Genomic DNA, 18,376 nt, shown 5'->3' with positions numbered 1-18,376 from the left:
CGTCCGTCTAGATGGAAGTGATCATGGATTTTGGAAGATGCTGTTGGAGGATCTTTGGTGCCAAGATATGATGCCAAGGTTGCAAATGAGTTTTATTCTTTGGTAGGATCTGGGTGTTGATAAAAAGGCTAGAATTTATTGACAGTTACCTTTGAAGTGATTGGCTCGCAAGGCCATAACAATGTGCCCCATTTTAGGTTAGACCAGGCCAGCAAAAGGCCTTCATGAACTAGTTGGGATTTTGCATTGATTGGCAGCAGCTTCATGGTCACCATTATTGACTACCTTCAGATTTTATAAATTGAAATTACAATTCCACTAGACATGGTGGTGGGGTTTGGACCTGTGCCCCAGAGCAGTGGCATCCAGATTGGTAGCCCCCAGACATTTCCATGACATTACTGTCTCCCTTCATGGTAGAATACAAAACCTGGAAGAATTGTAAAGTGTGAGGAGGACAGAGTACGAATCTGAAAGAGTATTGACAAGTTGGTGGCATGGGCACAGAGGTGCCAGCTAAGTTTCAATGTAGAGAAGTGTGAGGTGATACATTTTGACAGGAAGAACATTGAAAGACAATATATTGTAGGGTGCATGATTCTAAAGGAGGTGTAGGAGCAGAGCGAGCCAGGTCTATATGGAAACAGTTCATTGAAGGTGACAAGGCAGGTGGAGAGAGCAGCTAATAAAGGATGCAGTGCTCTCAGCTTTATGATGATGTGGAGGCGCCGGTGTTGCAGGTGGATGAAGTCAAAAATCACATGACACCAGTTTATGGTCCTGACAAGTATATTTGAAAACACAAGCTTTTGGAGCACAGCTCTTCATCAGGTGCAGTGAGAGGAGAGCGCACAGACGCAGAGTTTATAGGCAGAGACATTAAAAGTTCATACAACTGGTGTGAGTGGAGTAAACATAACTGGCTGACTGCCTCCTGTTGAATCTTTAATCATTCATAATCAATCATAATTCCTGTGTTCCTGCATTCTAGAAATGGCTGAAGCAAGATATGGTGAACTTTGTCAGTTTTGAGTGATTAAAATGCAAATTCCAGAATCTTGAACAAACTTCCCCTGTCTACGCTATCCAGCCCCTTCTATCAGATCTCCTCTCAGCCTTCGTCTCTCTAAGGAGAACATTTTTGTTTCTATTCATTTTGTGGGACGTGGGTGTCGCTGGCTGGGCCCAGCATTTCTAGCCCGTCCCTACAGCAACACAGTAACTTCCAGGTAATTAGGGTGCTGCTTCTGGCTAAAGGAGCTTTCAAGTGAGAGGGAGGGTCAGAGTGTGTGAGAGAGAAAGTAACTAGTGGGTAGGCGAGTGAGTGTGAGTGAGAGAAAGTGAGTGAGTGTGAGAGAGAGACAGAGAGAGAGAGAGACAGTGAGTGAGTGAGTGAATGAGCGAGAGAGAGAGAGTGTGAGTGAGTGAGTGAGTGAGTGAGTGAGTGAGAGAGAGAGACAGACAGAGGTGTATAGGTGAGTGAGTGTGTGTGAGAGACAAAGAGACAGTGAGTGAGTGTGGGTGAGTGAGTGAGTGACAGAGAGAGAGATAGTCAGTGAGTGAGTGAAAGTGAGAGTGAGTGAGAGACAGTGAGTGAGTGAGTGAGAGAGAGAGTGGTGTGTAGGTGAGTGATAGAGAGAGAGAGAGGTGAATGAGTGTGGGGGTGAGTGAGTGAGTGAGAGAAAGTGAGTGGTGTGCAGGTGAGTGAGTGTGTGTGAGAGAGACAGAGAGAGAGAGAGAGAGAGAGAGAGAGAGAGAGACAGTGAGTGAGTAAGTGAGTGAATGAGAGAGAGAGAGGTGTGTAGGTGAGTGTGAGTGATAGTGAGTGAGAGAGAGATAGTGAGTGAGTGTGGGTGAGTGAGTGAGTGAGTGAGTGTGAGTGAGTGAGCGTAAGTGAAGGAAGAGAGAGAGTTTGAGAGACAGTGTAAGAGAGCGAAAGTGTGCGAGGGTGAGAGTGTGGGAGCGGTGGTGAGAGAGAGAGAGAGAGAGGGTGGATTTGATTTGATTGGTTAATTGTCATGTGTACCGAAGTCCAGTGAAAAACTTTGTTTGTGAGCAGTACAGGGAGATCGTACTAAGCAAGGGCATACAGATCATAGGGTGAAAATAATCTGGACAGAGGTACACAGAGTACATCACACAGGACATACACCAGGCAGGATCAACATTAATAAGAGCGCATTATTTGCAGTTCGAGGGCCCATTCGTCAGCCTAATAACAGCCGGGAAGAAGCTGCTCCTGAACCTGATGATGCATGTTCAGGTTTCTGTATCTTCTGCCTTGTGGGGGAGGTTGTAGGAGAGCTTTACCACAGTGCGATGTTGGCTGCTGTTCTGCAGCAGTGAGCCGTGTAAATGGAGCCCATGGATGTAAGGTCGGGTTCTGTGATGGTCTGGGCTGTGTACACACAGCCTTCTGCGGTTTCCTACAGCCCTGGGCAGAGCAGTTGCGGTACCAGGTCGATATGCACCCCGACAGTACGCTTTCACTGGCATCTGTAGAAGTCGATGAGGGACCTTATGGACATGGCAAATTTCCTGAGCCACCTGAGGAAGAGGAGACATTGTTGTGCCTTCTTGACCGTGGGTGGGAGACAGTGTGTGTGTGGCGGGGGGGGGGGGGGGGGGGGGGGGGGGGGGGGGTGGTGGGAGAGTGTGGGACTATGCAACTGAGTGTGAGTGTATGAAAGTGTTGGGAGGGCATGGACAGGTTTGGACGGCTGTGGGAGGGCATGGGGAGGGTGTGGATGGGTGTGGGCAGGGCGTGGGCAAGTTTGGGAGGGTGTGCGGCAGGTTTGGGCGGGTGTGGGAGGGTGTGCGGCTGAGTGTACAAGGGAGCGAGACAGACTGAGTGGGTGACAGTGCACACAAGAACCTCCATGTGTGTGTGTGTCTGGAGGCACATCCAGATGGCACATCTGGGTGCACAAGTGTGTGCACACACACAGGCGTGCACATGTACATTCTGTGGAACTCCGGCAGTAGGCACTGTCAGCTCGCACCCTCGGGGAAAGGTTTATTTCCCTCTTTTACATAATCCCATGGGAATCTGATCAAGACGGGGCCTGTAGGGAAGGCTTAATCCCAAAACAAGCCAAAATACAACAAGAGCATCTAAGATCCAATCAAATATTCAGAGGAATGCAAATTTCAGCCCATAACACAGCGAGAACACAAACATCATGAAAACTATAACTCTTTATTCTGTTTTTCTTTAAATTAACAATATTATTTTCTAAAAAAAAAATGAACAGAATTGTTCACTCTTGCAGTCAGGAAAAGTGAATGAGTAAGCTTTTTTTCCTGTATAATCTGGTAACACTCTGTTTGTTGAATGTACAAGAATTCATTAGCCAAATGCCCTAGCCCCCAAACAGGGTCATTATCATCAGTCAATAGGTGTTCAGTCAGAGCTCTCTTTCAAGGAAGGGGAAAGAAAAGTTAGAAAATATATCCTTTAAAAATAATTTCTCTTTTAAAATATTCCCTGGTCAAGGGTCCAGTTGAAGTTTTGTGCTTAATATCATCTCCTTTATTTGTGGCCGACGGCCACTTGAGTGAAACAATGAAAAGGTGGCCATTTTTACCACCAATGTTCCACCAATGATTGTCCAGCTCAGTCCTCTTCAATATTTTGTTTTCCTTCATCCATTTTTTTAAAAAAAATGTTGACTCCATTTTTGCTGTAAAGGCAATTGGCCCAAAGTGCTTTCCACAAGTGCAGAGTTGGCAGTGGTGACCTCTACGTCCCAGTGACCTTTAACCCTGACGATGGCAGAGGTCAGGGCTGTTCTTCTAAGGGCACCAAGGCGTGTCTGGGTAAAGTAGACAGTGAATGGACTTGAATCTGGAGAAGATATTGAAAAAGAAGTTTGCTGTTATTTTTACGAAGGATGATAGTGTTACCCCAGTGTTTGGACGCAATGGCTTCCTGCTGCAGTTTCTTGCAGACAGCACCAGGTGGCACTGCCAACTGGTTAGCCGTGCACATGGAGGGTCAGTGGGTCAGTTGTGCACAATGGCGGCATGTTCCCCCCCCCCCCCCCCAACCCCCGCACCCTCCCTGTGTCCCATGGAGCCTGCACACTCACTCAGCACATGTTCACACTCGGCACACGCTCACACATGCATAATCACCTGTGCATGTGCATTCTCACACGCGTGCACGCTCACATTTATTAGTGCATTCCCACACTTGTTCACCTGCCTGCCCAGGCTCGTGCAGTCTCACACACGTGGACATGTATGCCCACACATGCGTGTGAGCGTGCCCTCACTCAATCACATAGGTGCTCACGCTCACATGAATGCAGAATCAGACACATGCAGAGGTACACTCACATTCATACACACACCTGTGCACGTGCGTGTACACACACACATAAAAACACGCATGCACATGTGTACATGACCATACAAACTAGCCATGTACATGTACACTCCCACTTGTCATTCAACCATTGTCTCATCTCCAATACTTTAATCAATTAAAGACTGTTTTCAGAAACAATAGGCCAAACTTTTTGTCAATTGTAAGTTGCATCAATGCTTTAGCAGGGTTTTTCACCATGAGGCCCAGAGAGATTCCTCGCTGCACCTTACCAAGCTTGCGTTATTAACTACCCAACCAGTCTCCTATTGCCCAGAGCTAGCTCCATCTCAGCACACACCGTTCCAAGACAACTCACTGGATACCCAGTGGAAAACCAGCACACTGGCACAGTGCCTGCTCACTCCCTGGGGCACCTCACCAGCACCAAGGGGGGTGCCATCCACTTCCACCTGCCTCAATCGCTTGAGTGCTCTCATTCCAGGTGAAGATGGCTGGCAATAAGGATAGAGGGAGGGGGAGGGATTGTCTGACATCAGCCTCTTCACGGTCTCACATTGACCCTCCCCGGGCAAGGCCGGGAGCCCCTCCCGCAGGGTTATGGGGATACCAGCCTCCTCTCCCCACTGTTCCACAGGCAGAACCACTATCTCCACAGCGGCACATCCGGTTCTCGACCTTGGCAGAAGTCAAGGAGTATGGAGGCCTCAGGAGGGGTTTTAAAGAATTAGCAATGCTGCTCCCTGCCTCCTGAACCAGCTCTAACCTCTCTGGGAATTAGTCCCAGAGAGTGTGGGACCATAAGCTGGAGACCACCCAAGGCAGAAGTGGCCCAGGCCACAGGAACTCAAAGGGTTGCCAGAGACGAGGCACCTGCCCAGCCCCAGGCAGGGAAGGGCCCCATGGTGTTGGCAATCAGGGGCTTTGCCCACATGCACAGGGAGGGACAGGAGCAACAGGTAGGTCGATGGGGCAGAATGGCATTCATTGCCCAGAGGTTGCCGCCAGTCACACAGCAGGCCGGCAGCTCCCAGTGACAGGCACAGGAATGTGTACACAGACACAGGCACAGGCACAGACACACCATCTCACACACACACACGTGTGTGTATTACACATAAATACAATGTATAAATACAGGTGTGCACATGAACGCACACACATACACAACCAAATACATAATCACACAGACACAGGTATATATAGGCAGGTATCTACACCAACACACTGTATACACACAAACATGCAGCCATACATACATGTAGGTGACACGCATACATATATATACACACACACACACACACACACACACACACACACACTCAGGCACCCACAGACACATGCACATGCATACACTCTCCCTCTCACATGCATACGCATAGATACACATACACACACACACACACACACACACACACACACACAGACACTTCAAGAGAGGTCAAATAGAGATTAAATGTTTATCAGATTGTTAACTCCCCTGAGTATTAATTCTAATAATTTAATGGCAACCTTGGAGCACGAAAGCTTCTAATCTGAACATTATTGTCTTTTTTAACCTTCTGATGGAGAGACAATGTTGAGATAATGATCATTAATGAAGTGACAGTGGAAGAAAATCAATCTCAATATGCTCTCATTAACTCAGCAGGCCTGGGAGTCAGCTCAAATCAGCGAGTGGTAAGCTAGCCTGCTGTCTCTCCAAATAAATCCTGCTTCTAGAACTTTAAAAGGAGAGTTGTGGTCCCTATCTTTCTCTGTATTGTGTCTTTAGTTTGTTTCCCAGTCCCTGAAGGTCACCTCAAGGGAGGCCTGGTGCAGGCCTCATTTTAGGCCTCAGGTCTATTCCAGAAGCCTCCTGCTGACCTTTCACCTTCCACCTCTGTAAACACGAGATTATCAAAAACTTTAATATCTGCACACACTAAGACTATTTTCCCATTATCCCTAAATTTGCTGACAATCCTCGACCAAAATCCAGTAAAACTGAAAAATAAAACATACTCACTGTGTAGACTTCAAAATGGAGGTAACAGTGCATTCGCTTCCAAATACTACTCTATTTTTAACTTATTATGTCCCTCTAGTTCCTGGTAAAGGATGCCTCAATCTAAAAACATTAATTCTCACTTAAAATATCTCCAAGCAATGTTGCTCCTGAGGTTTTTTTTCACTTTTGTTGAAGCCATGCAAGTGTGGTTTTGGAGGAGATACACTGTTCTTCTTTAATTCATTCACAATCTGAGGGTGTCACTGATCAGGCAGCATTTATTGCCCATCCCTAAAAGCCCAGAGGGCAGTTAGGGGGTCAACCACATTGCTTTGGGTGTGGGGTCACATGTAGGCCAGACCGGGTAAGGATGGCAGTTTCCTTCCCTAAAGGGCATTAATGAACCAGATGGGTTTTTCTGAAAATTGACAATAGATTCATGGTCACCATTAGAGTGTTAATTCCAGACTCTCTGTTGAATTCAAATTCCACCACCTGCCATCGTGGGATTCGAACACAGATTCCCAGACCATGAGCTGGGTCTCTGGATTAACAATCGAGTGATACCAGTTCAGGCCATTGCTTCCCCTCCCTGAGGGCAAACAACTCGTCTTCTCTCATATGTTCATTCTGGCGATATGGGTGTCTATGGCTGGTTGAGGATTTATTACCCATTCCTAAATGCCTTGGAGAAGCCTGAGGTGAGCCGCATTGTTGATCCACTGCTGCCCATTCATGTAGGTTGACCCCATAATGCTTTGAGGGAGGGAATTCCAGGACTGTGACCAAGGAACAGTGAAGGAGCGGTGATATATTTCCAAGCTAGGATGGTGTGTAGCTTGGAGGGGAACTTGCAGGGGGTGGCGTTCCCATGTTTCTGCTGCCCTTGTCCTTCTCGATGGAAGGTGCTGTGGACAGAGCGAGTTGCAGTGGAGAAACTTGTCGATGGTACACACTGTGCCTCTCTGCGCCAGTGGTGTGGGGAGTGGCAACCAGGGACCCCTCATTAGGGCTGTACAATGGCACAGTGGTTAGCACTGCTGCCTCACAGTGCCAGAGACCTAGGTTCAATTCCTGCCTCTGACTATCTGTGTGCAATTTGTACATTCTCCGCGTGCCTATGCGGGTTTCCTCCGGGAGCTCTGGTTTCCTCCCACCTTCCAAAGATGTGCTGTTTAGGTGGATTGTCCATGCCAGAGTGTCCTGGCTAGGTGGGTTAGCCATGGGGAATGTGAGGAGAGGGAAGTGAGTTGGTCTTCAGAGGGTCGGTGCAGAGCTGATGCCAAATGGCCTCTTTCCACACTGTACGAATTCATGGTTCTACCTCTCCCCAGACGTTGGGGGGGGGGGGGGGTGCTCAAACACCCAGAGACAAGGGAACTAATCTGCACATGATGAGCCATTATTTCAATCTTTTATACAATTTCCTGGGCTGCAACAACCAGACAAAGTCTCAGATTTAATCATAACTTGCCAAATATCTCCGTGATTCAAATCAGAGCACCGATATGGTGGTACATACCTAGAAGGGTCTTCAGCAACAGAAAACGCTCCTCTTAACTCAATGATATTTTGCTTGTTCTCAAAGGTTCCATAACTTAAAGTGACCTGGAAATAGTCATTTAGATTTTAGTCCAGTTTTTTATCTGTTATGTATCCCAGATGCTGGATCCCCCAACATGATAAATTGTCTCATGACCCAGTATCTGTAACAATTTACTTACATGCTCAAAACTGCTTTCCCTCGAGTGAGTCAACCCAACCTCAGATTAGCCCCCAGTCCCTTCAGCCCCAACTTCAGATCCTTTGGCACTAACCTCAGCCTAGATCCCATGTCCTTCGCCCCCAATGTCAACATTGCCCTCCGACCCTTCAGCCCCAACCTCAGCCTAGCCCACAGACCCTTCAGCACCAACCTCAGCCCCTTCAGGCCCAATATCAGTCTAGCCCACAGACCATTCAGCCTCTCCTTCACATTCATTTCAAAGAAAAGGGAAGCAGGATTAGGCCAGTTAGCCCCATGAGCCCACTCTGCTGTTCAATTTTCTACCCTGGCATTTTTTTTGATTTATGGATGGGATGTGGGCATCACTGGCTAGGCCAGCATTTATTGTCCATCCTCTAATTGTCCAGAGGGCAATTAATAACCACCACCATTGCAGTAGGTCTGGAGTCACATGGAGGCCACACTGGGTAAGAATGCCCATTTCCCTCCGTAAAAGAAAGTAAAAGACATTGGCCACATCTGAGGAAGGGTCACCGGACCGGAAACATTAACTCTGTTTTCCCCTTCACCGATGCTGCTAGACCTGCTGAGCTTTTCCAGCAACTTTGTTTTTGTTCCAGATTTACAACATCCGCAGTTCTTTAGGTATTTAAAAGACATTGACCGCCCAGAAATGTTTTTACAACAATTGTTTAACGGTCATCATTTGACATTTAATTCCATATTTTTATTTCAATTATTGGACGCAAATTCCACCAGCAGCTGTTGTGAGATTTGAACTTGAATCCCCAAAACATCACATGGGTCTCTGGATGAACCCTTCAATGGCAATCACTTCCCACTTTCTCTACATGCCTTGAAACAAAAGAAGTTGACGTTTTGAGTCTGATACAACCCGCCCCGATGAGAGTTCAAAAGAAGAGTGACGTTTGCCGATGGGGATAGATGAAGATGGATGGCAGGTAGGGATAGATGAAGATGGATGGCAGGTAGGGAACGCCGATGCCGAATGGCCTGTATCCGTGCTGTAAATCCAAAGCAATGCTGTATCCAAGGATCAGTGTCATACAGCACAGAAACAGACTCTTCGGTCCAACTCGTCCAAATTGACCATGTTCCCAAACTGAACTAATCCAATTTGCCTACATTTGGCTCATATCCTCTGAACCTTTCCTATTTATGTATCTGTACAAAAGCCTTTTAAATGTTGTAACTGTACCAGCCTCCACCACTTCCTCTGGCAGCTCCATGCACACACCACCCTCTGCATGAAGAAGTGTGAAAACTCTTAAATCTTTCCCCTTTCAACTTAAACCTACGCTCTCTAGTTTTGCACTCCCATACACTGGGGAAAATACCTTTGGTTTATCATTATCATGCCCTTCATAATTTTATAAACTTCTAATAAGGTCAACCTCCTGTGCTCCAGGGTTTAAGTAAAACGTCCCTGAACTTCCAGCATAGACTTAGAAACCTGCTAATCTCGGTTACATCCTGGTAAATCTTTTCTGAACCTTCTCCAATTCAATAATATCCTTCCTATAGCAGGGCAACTAGAACTGCACACAGTACTCCAAATGTCCTGTGCAGCCACAACATGACATTCCAACTGCTGTACTGTAACGTGTTCATGGTCATCACTAGATTCTCAATTCCAGACTTTTTTTATTGAATTCAAATTCCACCAGCTGTCGTGGCGGGATTTGAACCCAGGGCCTCAGAATGTTATCTGGGTCTCTGGATTGACAGTTTGATTGATGAAGGCAAATGTGCCAAATGCCCTCTTCACCACCCTGTCTACCTGCGATGCCACTTTCAGGAAACTGTGTCCCTGCATCCCCTAGGACTCTCTGGCCAACAGCACTCCCCAGGGTCCTGCCATTAACTTTCTAAATCCAGCCCTGGTTTGCCTTACCCAAAAGTAATACCTCGCATTTATCTGAATTAAATCCCATCTGCCACTCCTCAGCCCATTGGCCCAGATGACCAAGATCCCATTGTACACTGAGATAGCCTTCTTCACTGTCCACTATATCATCAAGTCTGGTGTCACCCACAGAATTACCAAGTCATGGGTCTGCATTGGAGAATCGCCATTAAACAGTTCCCAGGCATCATCAGGCTGCTAAAGCTATAGGGAAAAGAGTGAGTTGCATTAAATCACTGAGTGTAAGGCACTGAACCTGGTCAGTGCGTGTGAGACTCAACCAGGAAAACATGGAACACCTACCTGGCTTTGAACCTGGGATTTGGAAACTAACTGCAGGTTCTCGAGGTGGGAGTGAAAGAGAGGGCTGTGGATCAGATTGACACCCAGGACGGCCTCAACGATGTAACCGATGGTGCAGTCGTCAGGGAGACGGATCCTCTCTGCTGTGTTCATAAAATTCCCATTGCTAATTGCAAAACAAACCATATTTCAGTTTCAAAGTGCAAGTGTTTTGTAACGCTTCATCGTAATTACCACAACACAATAGGATAAACTTATATTCGCACATTACCTCAAGGGGCACCAATATCCTGGGCAGGAGGTTTGCTCGAGCTCTTCGGGTGGGTTTAAACTAGCTTGGCAGGGGGATGGGGACCGGAACAACAGACCAGGAAGTGCAGGGACTCGGACAAAGGAGAAACTGAGACATGCATAGCACAGGGGAGAAGCAGACAGAGGGGAGTCTCCGGGCTCAGAGGGACTGGAAAGCATTTACTTCAATGCAAGAAGCATAGCAGGTAAATCAGATGAACCAATAGCATGGATTACTGCACGGAATTATGGTGTTATTGCCATTACAGAGACATGGTTAAAGGAGGGACAGGACTGGCGGCTTAACATTCCTGGATATTGCCGTTTTAGATGGGACAGAAAGGGGAGAAGGGGTTGCATTGCAGATTAGGGATCAAATCTCTGCTGTGTTGAGGGAGGACACATTGGAGGGATCTTGCAGTGAGGCATTATGGATGGAGGTCAGGAATAGGGAGGGTGAAATCACAACGTTGGGAGTTGTACATAGACTTCCCAAAACCCCATGGGAGACAGAGGGGCAGATATGTAGTCAGATACTGGAAAAGTGTGAAAAGAGCAGGGTTGCTGTCGTAGGGGAATTCAGTTTTCCTCGTATTGACTGGGACTTCCATAGAGCAAGGGGCTCAGATGGAGAGCAATTTGTTAGTTGTGTCCAGGAGGGATTTTTGAGGCAGTATGTTGACAATAAAACCTGAGAGTAGGCCATATTAGACTTTATCCGAGGAATGAGTCAGGATAGGTCACTGATGTGTCAGTAGAGAGCATTTAGGGCTTAGTGACCATAATTCCATAAGATTTCAAATAGTCATGGAAAAGGACACAAGTGGCTCTAGGATGAGGGTGCTTAACTAGGCCAGAGCCAATTACACCCAAATTAGACAGGAACTGGAGAGTGGGGATTGGGAGCAGTTATTCAAGGGCAACACATCTCGCACGTGGGAGGCTTTTAAGGACCAGTTGATTAAAGTGCAGGACATGCATGTCCCTGCAAAACTGAAGGATAGGGATGGCAGGATTCAGGAACCATGGGCACAAGGGAAATTGTAAGCTTAGTCAAAAGTAAAAAGGAAGCACATGATAGGTCTAGGTGGCTTCAAAGTGGTGAACCCCTTGAGAAGTATAGAAAGATTAGGAAGGAATTTAAACGCCGAATTAGGAAGGCTAAAAGGGGCCATGGAATGTCTTTAGCAAACCGGGTCATGGGGAATTCCAAAGATTTTTATGTATATATTAGAAGAAAGAGGGTAGCAAAGGAAAGAGTAGGCCCACTCAAGGACGGAGGATGGAAGCTATACTTAGAGCAACAGGAAGCGGGGGAGGGGGGGATCCTTAATAAGTACTTTGTATCAATATTCACCAAGGAAAGGACATGGCTGATGTTGAGGTCAGGGACGAGCGTATGAATACTCTTAGAGAATGTCATATTGGAAGAGGAAGTTTTGGGTATCCTAAATTGCATTCAGGTCGACAAGCCCCCAGGGCCAGATGGGATCTATCTCAGGCGGAGAGGCAAGGGAAGAAAGAGCCAGGGCATTGGCAGATACTTTCACATCCGCCTTGACCACAAGTGAGGTTCCAGAAGGTCAGAGGGGGAAAGTTTAAGGGAGATGTGTGAGGGAGGCTTCTCATGCAGGGAGTGCTAGGAGCCTGGATTGCATTTCCAGAGGAGGTGGTGGTCGTGGGCACATGGCAACATCTGGATGGTTACATGAATATGGAGGGTACCGAGTGATACAGACTGAATAAAGGCAGAAGCTTTGTTTTCTAGATTAGTTAGGGTATGATGATCGGCACAGGATTGGAGGGCTGAAGGGCCTGTTTCTATGCTGAAACGGTCTTCTGTTTTGTTCTTTTAATTGGCACACTTTATGTGAACGTGTTTGTGTGTCTGTGTCTGTATCGCTGTCTCTCTCTGTGGTATGTGAGAGGGGGAGCGCGCATGCGAGGGAGAGAGCGAGGGAGATGCAAGTGCGTGAGTGCGAGTGCATGAATGCGACTGCGAGTGCGCACGAGAGCGAATGGGATGGGTGAGTTCAAGCCAACGAACCTACCGCCAACACAGCCAAGAAAGTTTGTCCACATTGCATGTCCAATGAGCCTGTTGAGAATTGACTGGGCAAACTTCTCAGCTAATCGCAGGCCTTAACCACAGAGTCTTAGCTCAGGCATAGGTTAGCACCCTTCTGGTAACCATCTCATGGATCCAAAAGAGGAAGCAGGTCCTTTTTCTTTAGTTTCTCGGGAGGTGGGGCATCATGGGGAGCGGGCATCAGAGGCAAGGGTAAAGGCTTGCCTTACAGATGCCACTCTTATGCCCCATGTCACCAAATGCCCTTGAAATAGACAAATAGGGGTCTGCCACAAACCTACTGGGCCGGTCACCTTGGTTACACAGCCAAGAAACCAGACATTTCTCTCAGCCATAGGGAAGGGGGATAAATCTGGAAGGTGTTGAGCGGAGACTTCTAAGTGGCTGGTAAGTCAAGGAAGTTTTTCTAATGGACCTTCTCCCCCCAGCACTCTATAGGGAGGGCGCAGCTCCCCAGGACACAATGATTTCCCTTTCTGGACGCCTCTCCTGGCACGTCCAAGGATGGAAAAATTATGCTCTTATCTCTATTTTCTCTCTCTTCATGACCACCCCACCCTGCATCTCTCTATCCCTGTCTCTCCCCCAGCCCCTAATGCTCACTGTCTCCCCTCTCCCTCTGCCCCTCTCCCAATCTTTCTACCACTCTATTACTCCATCTCTCCCCCCCGCCCCTCTTTGTCTCAATTTTTCTACCTTCCAAAACTCCGTCTCCCCTCACCCATCCACTCACTCCCCACCCCTTTTCCTCTTTCAACCTCTTCACCTCTCTCTCACTCCCTCTCTTCCTGTGCCTCTCCCATGTCTCATTCACTCTAGCCATCACTCCCACTGTCTCACATAATCTCTCTGTCACTCCTTCTCTATCTCTTGCCCCACCTCTCTCATTCACACCATCTCCCTCGGCCTGGTCCTGTGTCTCAGCGTCCCCCACCTGTGTCTGGATGAAATACTTTTGGGGTAGTATCTTATACAAGGACGTACATGGAATAGTGTAGGTTAAATGGGCTTCAGATTGGTATGACAGGTCGGCACAATATCGAGGGCCGAAGGGCCTATACTGTGCTGTAATGTTCTATGTTCTATACGAGGCCTGTAACTATTTTGATCCCTTCTGTCCCTCAGTCCTCTTCTTCCTCCGCAAGTACCCAGCCTTGTACAATTAAATGCTAGCACTGCCCAGGAGTTTTTGGATGCAAAAAGAGTTATACATTGAGCCAGAGACATTGAGAATGAGAACTACAATGGCAATCACGTCCCAGCAGACTCCCTCTGCTGGTACATGTGCATATGGTAGCCTCAACTGGTCAAAATTCACAGCACAAAAACAGAAGTTGCTGGAAAAGCTCAGCAGGTCTGGCAGCATCTGTGAAGAACAAAAAAAGGCCAGTTAACGTTTCAGGTCCGTTGACCCTTCGTCAGAGCATCACTGGACCTGAAATCTTAACTCTGATTGTTTTTTTGTTCACAGACACTGCCAGACGGGATGAGCTTTTCCAGCAACTTCTGTTTTTGTTCCTGATTTACAGCGTCCACAGTTCTTTCAGTTTTTGAAAGTCACAGCAGCACGTCCATGACATGGGTTGGGAAAATTCCAGAAGGTTTCATCACATGACTTTTTCTCTCCATTGGCCACACCCCTCCCTGTTTGGCTAAATCTGTCCTCACAGGAGAACTATCTCTCCACATCCATTCAAAATATCTTTAGATCTCATGAATAAAAATATTACCAAAAGGTTGTCTTCTTTATTGTGGCCCTCATGGCTCTTCTCCCACAAGTGTTGCTCCCATAAGCTTCCCAGAGATGAATCTTTTATTAACACTGGAGACTCCAGACCAACCTAGAAGATCGGTGACATGGAGAGAAACTGCTTTCTTCATCTCCCTGACACTATTAACCTTTAATTGTAGACTGTGCACTCCAAGTCTTCATGGTGATCATCTCGGTTGAAGGAAGGGAACATGGGGCTCTGCAGGTTCTTGATCCAGAAAATCGGACAAAATCTGACATTACGTGAGCGTTGCGCTATGCTTGGGAAGCACAGGAGGGCTCAAACAGCAGGTGATAAAACTTTTCCTGTCGGGAGAACTCAGTCCCATTAAAATCCCACACATCCTCCTCACAATAGCCTGCAGTTGAACCCCTTACCTTGCCCAAGGTGCCATCTTCAATGCCAGTCCCCGGTTAATACAAAATCCAGCTCCACCAGTGGCAAACCAGAAGAAGACAGATCTCTGCAAACATTAAGGTGGAATTATCATCCCCTCTCATCTACAGACTCACTGTTTTTCTGCGGTTATCACAAAAATAAAAAAGCCAGGCGGCCCCATTTACGGGGAGTTGATGGTAACGTTAATGAGCTCGTAATCCCAAGGACCAGCGGTTCAAATCCCATTACAGATGCTGTAAAATTTAAAACCAATTTGTCACCAGGAGGCTGCCTCTCTCTTTGATGAAACCATCGACTGTTAGTTTAAAAGAAAACCCATCTGGCTTGTTAGACATAACAAGGTGTGGAGCTGGACGAACACAGCAGGCCAGACAGCAACAGAGGAGCAAGAAAGCTGACGTTTGAGGTCCAAATCCTTTTCTGAAGGGGGGTCTAGGCCCAAAACATCAGCTTTCCTGCTCCTCTGATGCTGCTTGGCCTGCTGTGTTCATCCAGCTCTACACCTTGTTATCTCAGATTCTCCAGCATCTGCAGTTCCTACTGTTATAGAATCCTGTGGAAACAGGCCATTCAGCCCGTCAAGTCTGCACTGGCCCTCCAAAGGGCATCCCATCCAGACTCACCGAGCCTATCCATGTAACTCTGCATTTCCCATAGTTCAACCACCTAGCCTGAACATCCCTGGACACTACGGGCAATTTAGCATGGCTAATCCACCCTAACCTGCACATCTTTGGACTGCGGGAGGAAACCCACACAGACAGTTGCCTGAGGGTGGAATTGAACACAAGCCCCTGGTACTGTGAGACAGCAGTGCTAACCACTGAGCCACCGTATAGCCCCACTGCTTGCAACCACACCAACACCCATAACCAGCCCCCAAGCTACAAATCTTCACTCAAACCCTGAATGTGCAAACTCCAGGCAGACAGTCGCCCGAGGCTGGAATCGAACCCGGGTCCCTGGGGCTGAGAAGCAGCGGCGCTAACCACCGAGTCACCGTGTTGCTTAAATAGAGTCTTCTCAAATGGAGGACAGAACACATGGGTGTCCCAAAAACGCGTGGACTGCTGCAGTTCAAGGCACAAGGGCAACAGAAGACAAAACTATAAATATTGGAAGATCAGAAATTGGTAGAAAAACTCAGTAGATCTGGCAGCATCGGTTGAGAGAGACAGAGTTAACGTTTTGGGCCCGGTGACCCTTCTCCAGAATAGAACAGTTAGCGGTAAAAGCTGGCCCAGTGCTCATGTCCCGTGAATGAATAAGAGATCTCACAGCACTGCCTTTGAGGAAGAGCTGATGTGGCCAATATTTACAGCAACAACTGGGGGGGGGGGGGGGGGGGGGGGACAACTATCTGGCTGCTATCAGATTGCTATTTGTGGGATCATGCTGTGCACCTGCACGCTGAAGTGTTTCCCACATTGTAGCAGTGACAACACTTCAAAAGTGCTCCACTGGCTGCAGGATACTTATGGGCATTCTGAGACTGTTAGAGGTGCTACATGAATGCAAATTTTTCCTCTGTATCTACCCCCTAATAACACCGCCCAGAGACTGAGTTAGACTGAGTGGTTTGTCCCTGCAGTCAGAGGCTGAGCTGATTGTCTAAAAACACAAAGAGCTGTTCAACAAAGCATCAATGTCCATGGAACTCAATCCCAGTGAGGGAACTGTGAGCCAGTGCATTTATGGTTAAAGGCAAAAATTGGTGCCGAAACAATTGAAGAACTTCCTACGACTCAACTTAGTAACACACAAACACAGTGGCTACAAGAGAAAGTGAGAGATTGAATCTCGTGGTGAGTAACCCACCTCCTGACTCCCCACAGCCTGCCAACCATCTACAAGGCACAAGTCAGGAGTGGGATGGAATACTCCTCACTTTCTTGGATGGGTGCAGCCAAAAAGACACTCGAGTAGCTTGACACCATCCAGGACAAAGCAGCCGCTTGATTGGCACCACATCCACAAACATCAACTCCCTCCAACACTGACCCTCAATAGCAGCAGTGTGTACTATCTGCAAGATGCACCAGATATCCTCAAACAGCCCTTTCCAAACCCACGACCACTTCCATTTAGGAAGGACAAGGGCAGCAGATACATGGGAACACCACCCCCTGTAAGTTCCCCTCTAAGCCACTCACCATCCTGACTTGGAAACATATCCTGTTCCTTCACTGTTGCTGGGTCAAAATCTTGGAATTCCCTCCTTAACAGCACTGAGAGTTTTCCTATAATACGTGGACTATAGCAATTCAAGGAGGCAGTCACCACCATCTCAGGGGCAACTAGAGATGAGCCAGCAACAAACATAAGTCCTTGCACAATTCTCTTTAATCACAAGGCTCCTCCAGCAGCACTTTCCAAACCCACGACCATTTTCATACAGAAGGGTAAGAGCAGCAGACAAGGGCAATAACGCACTCTACAAGTTCCCCTCTGAGCCTCTCACCATCCTGACTTGGGAATATTTCACCGTTCCTTCACTGTCGCTGGGTCACAATCCTGGAATTCCCTCCCCAAGGGCAATGTGGATCTACCTAAAGAACACGGACTGCTGCGTTTCAAGAATGCAGCTCAGCACTAGCTTCTCGAGGGCAGCTGGGGACGGACTGTAAATTCTGGCCCAGCCAGAAACGCCCACATCCTGTGAAGTGACTTTTTTTTAAAATAACATTTTTTTTGCATCCTTAATGATCACCCAAGAATGAAAGTTGAGCAGTGGTGTTGCAATGTTCCCCAAACACTGCAGTACAGTATTGGACAACTGTGTAATTTCTAAATCCAGGAACAAGATGTGAAGGGACAGTCCTTTACTCCAGTCAGGGAGTTCTGCTAATTACACCAAGTCACGCTAAATCATGCTTATTACCACAGACTCCGAAGGATACTGGAGGAATAAAGGCATGTTGCGGCCAGGTATCTCCACTGCAATTTTCCCCTTTAACTGAACTTGCAAGTACCACAGAGGGGCCAAAGTAACAAAGCATCTTTTCGTCAAGAGCATTGCAAACACATGAACAGGCCAATGATGGAGCATTTTCCTGCATATGTTGTCACAGACACCTGACGCCCAGCGACAATTCAAAAATAAAAATTGGGTGGCTGAAGTAGATTCAATTCTAACTTTCAAACTGGAATCAGGCAAAGTTTTCAACAATGTGTGAGAAAAGCAGGACAGCCAGTACAGACATGATTGGCCAAGTGGCCTCCTTCTCTGCTGGGCCATTCTACTCAATAAATACCTCCGAAAAGTCAGCATTTCTTTTGTGACGTCGCTTACTGTTTTATTGTTTGGCAACTTTTCAGATGCTTCGATTGGTCGGTCCAGACTGGGCTTTCCAACATAGACGTCCTGCGCCTCAGGGAAACTTGACAGCAGGTTCAACAGGGCTCGAACATTGACATAATTATCATCGTCAACATGGCAAAACCACCTGAGGGATAAGCACAAAGGAGGGGAGAGGTTAGAGGTTAGAGGTTAAAGAGCGGACAACCGAGGTGCTGAGGTAAATCGTACAGGCACTGAGCAGGACAACC

The 18,376-nt window shown here is 47.3% G+C and overlaps 1 protein-coding gene across 1 annotated transcript in view; it reads right to left on the bottom strand.

Moving 5' to 3' along the window:
• Nucleotides 1-3,180: 3,180 nt before the first annotated feature.
• Nucleotides 3,181-18,376, bottom strand: part of LOC125447011 (beta-1,3-N-acetylglucosaminyltransferase lunatic fringe-like) — a 51,865-nt gene continuing 36,669 nt past the window's right edge. Inside the window, exons 4-8 of the mRNA XM_048521082.2 lie at nucleotides 18,120-18,273; nucleotides 14,806-14,891; nucleotides 10,277-10,442; nucleotides 7,843-7,928; nucleotides 3,181-3,847 (exon numbers count right to left, since the gene is read on the bottom strand). Coding sequence (XP_048377039.2) covers nucleotides 3,796-3,847; nucleotides 7,843-7,928; nucleotides 10,277-10,442; nucleotides 14,806-14,891; nucleotides 18,120-18,273 — 544 coding nt within the window. The 3' untranslated portion in view covers nucleotides 3,181-3,795. The remainder of the gene's footprint in view (nucleotides 3,848-7,842; nucleotides 7,929-10,276; nucleotides 10,443-14,805; nucleotides 14,892-18,119; nucleotides 18,274-18,376) is intronic.

The sequence above is a fragment of the Stegostoma tigrinum genome, chromosome 38 (genome assembly GCF_030684315.1).
Source record: "Stegostoma tigrinum isolate sSteTig4 chromosome 38, sSteTig4.hap1, whole genome shotgun sequence".
Classification (NCBI taxonomy): domain Eukaryota; kingdom Metazoa; phylum Chordata; class Chondrichthyes; order Orectolobiformes; family Stegostomatidae; genus Stegostoma; species Stegostoma tigrinum.
Note: the sequence above shows the minus strand (reverse complement) of the source record. Positions and strands in the feature narration are given on the sequence as shown.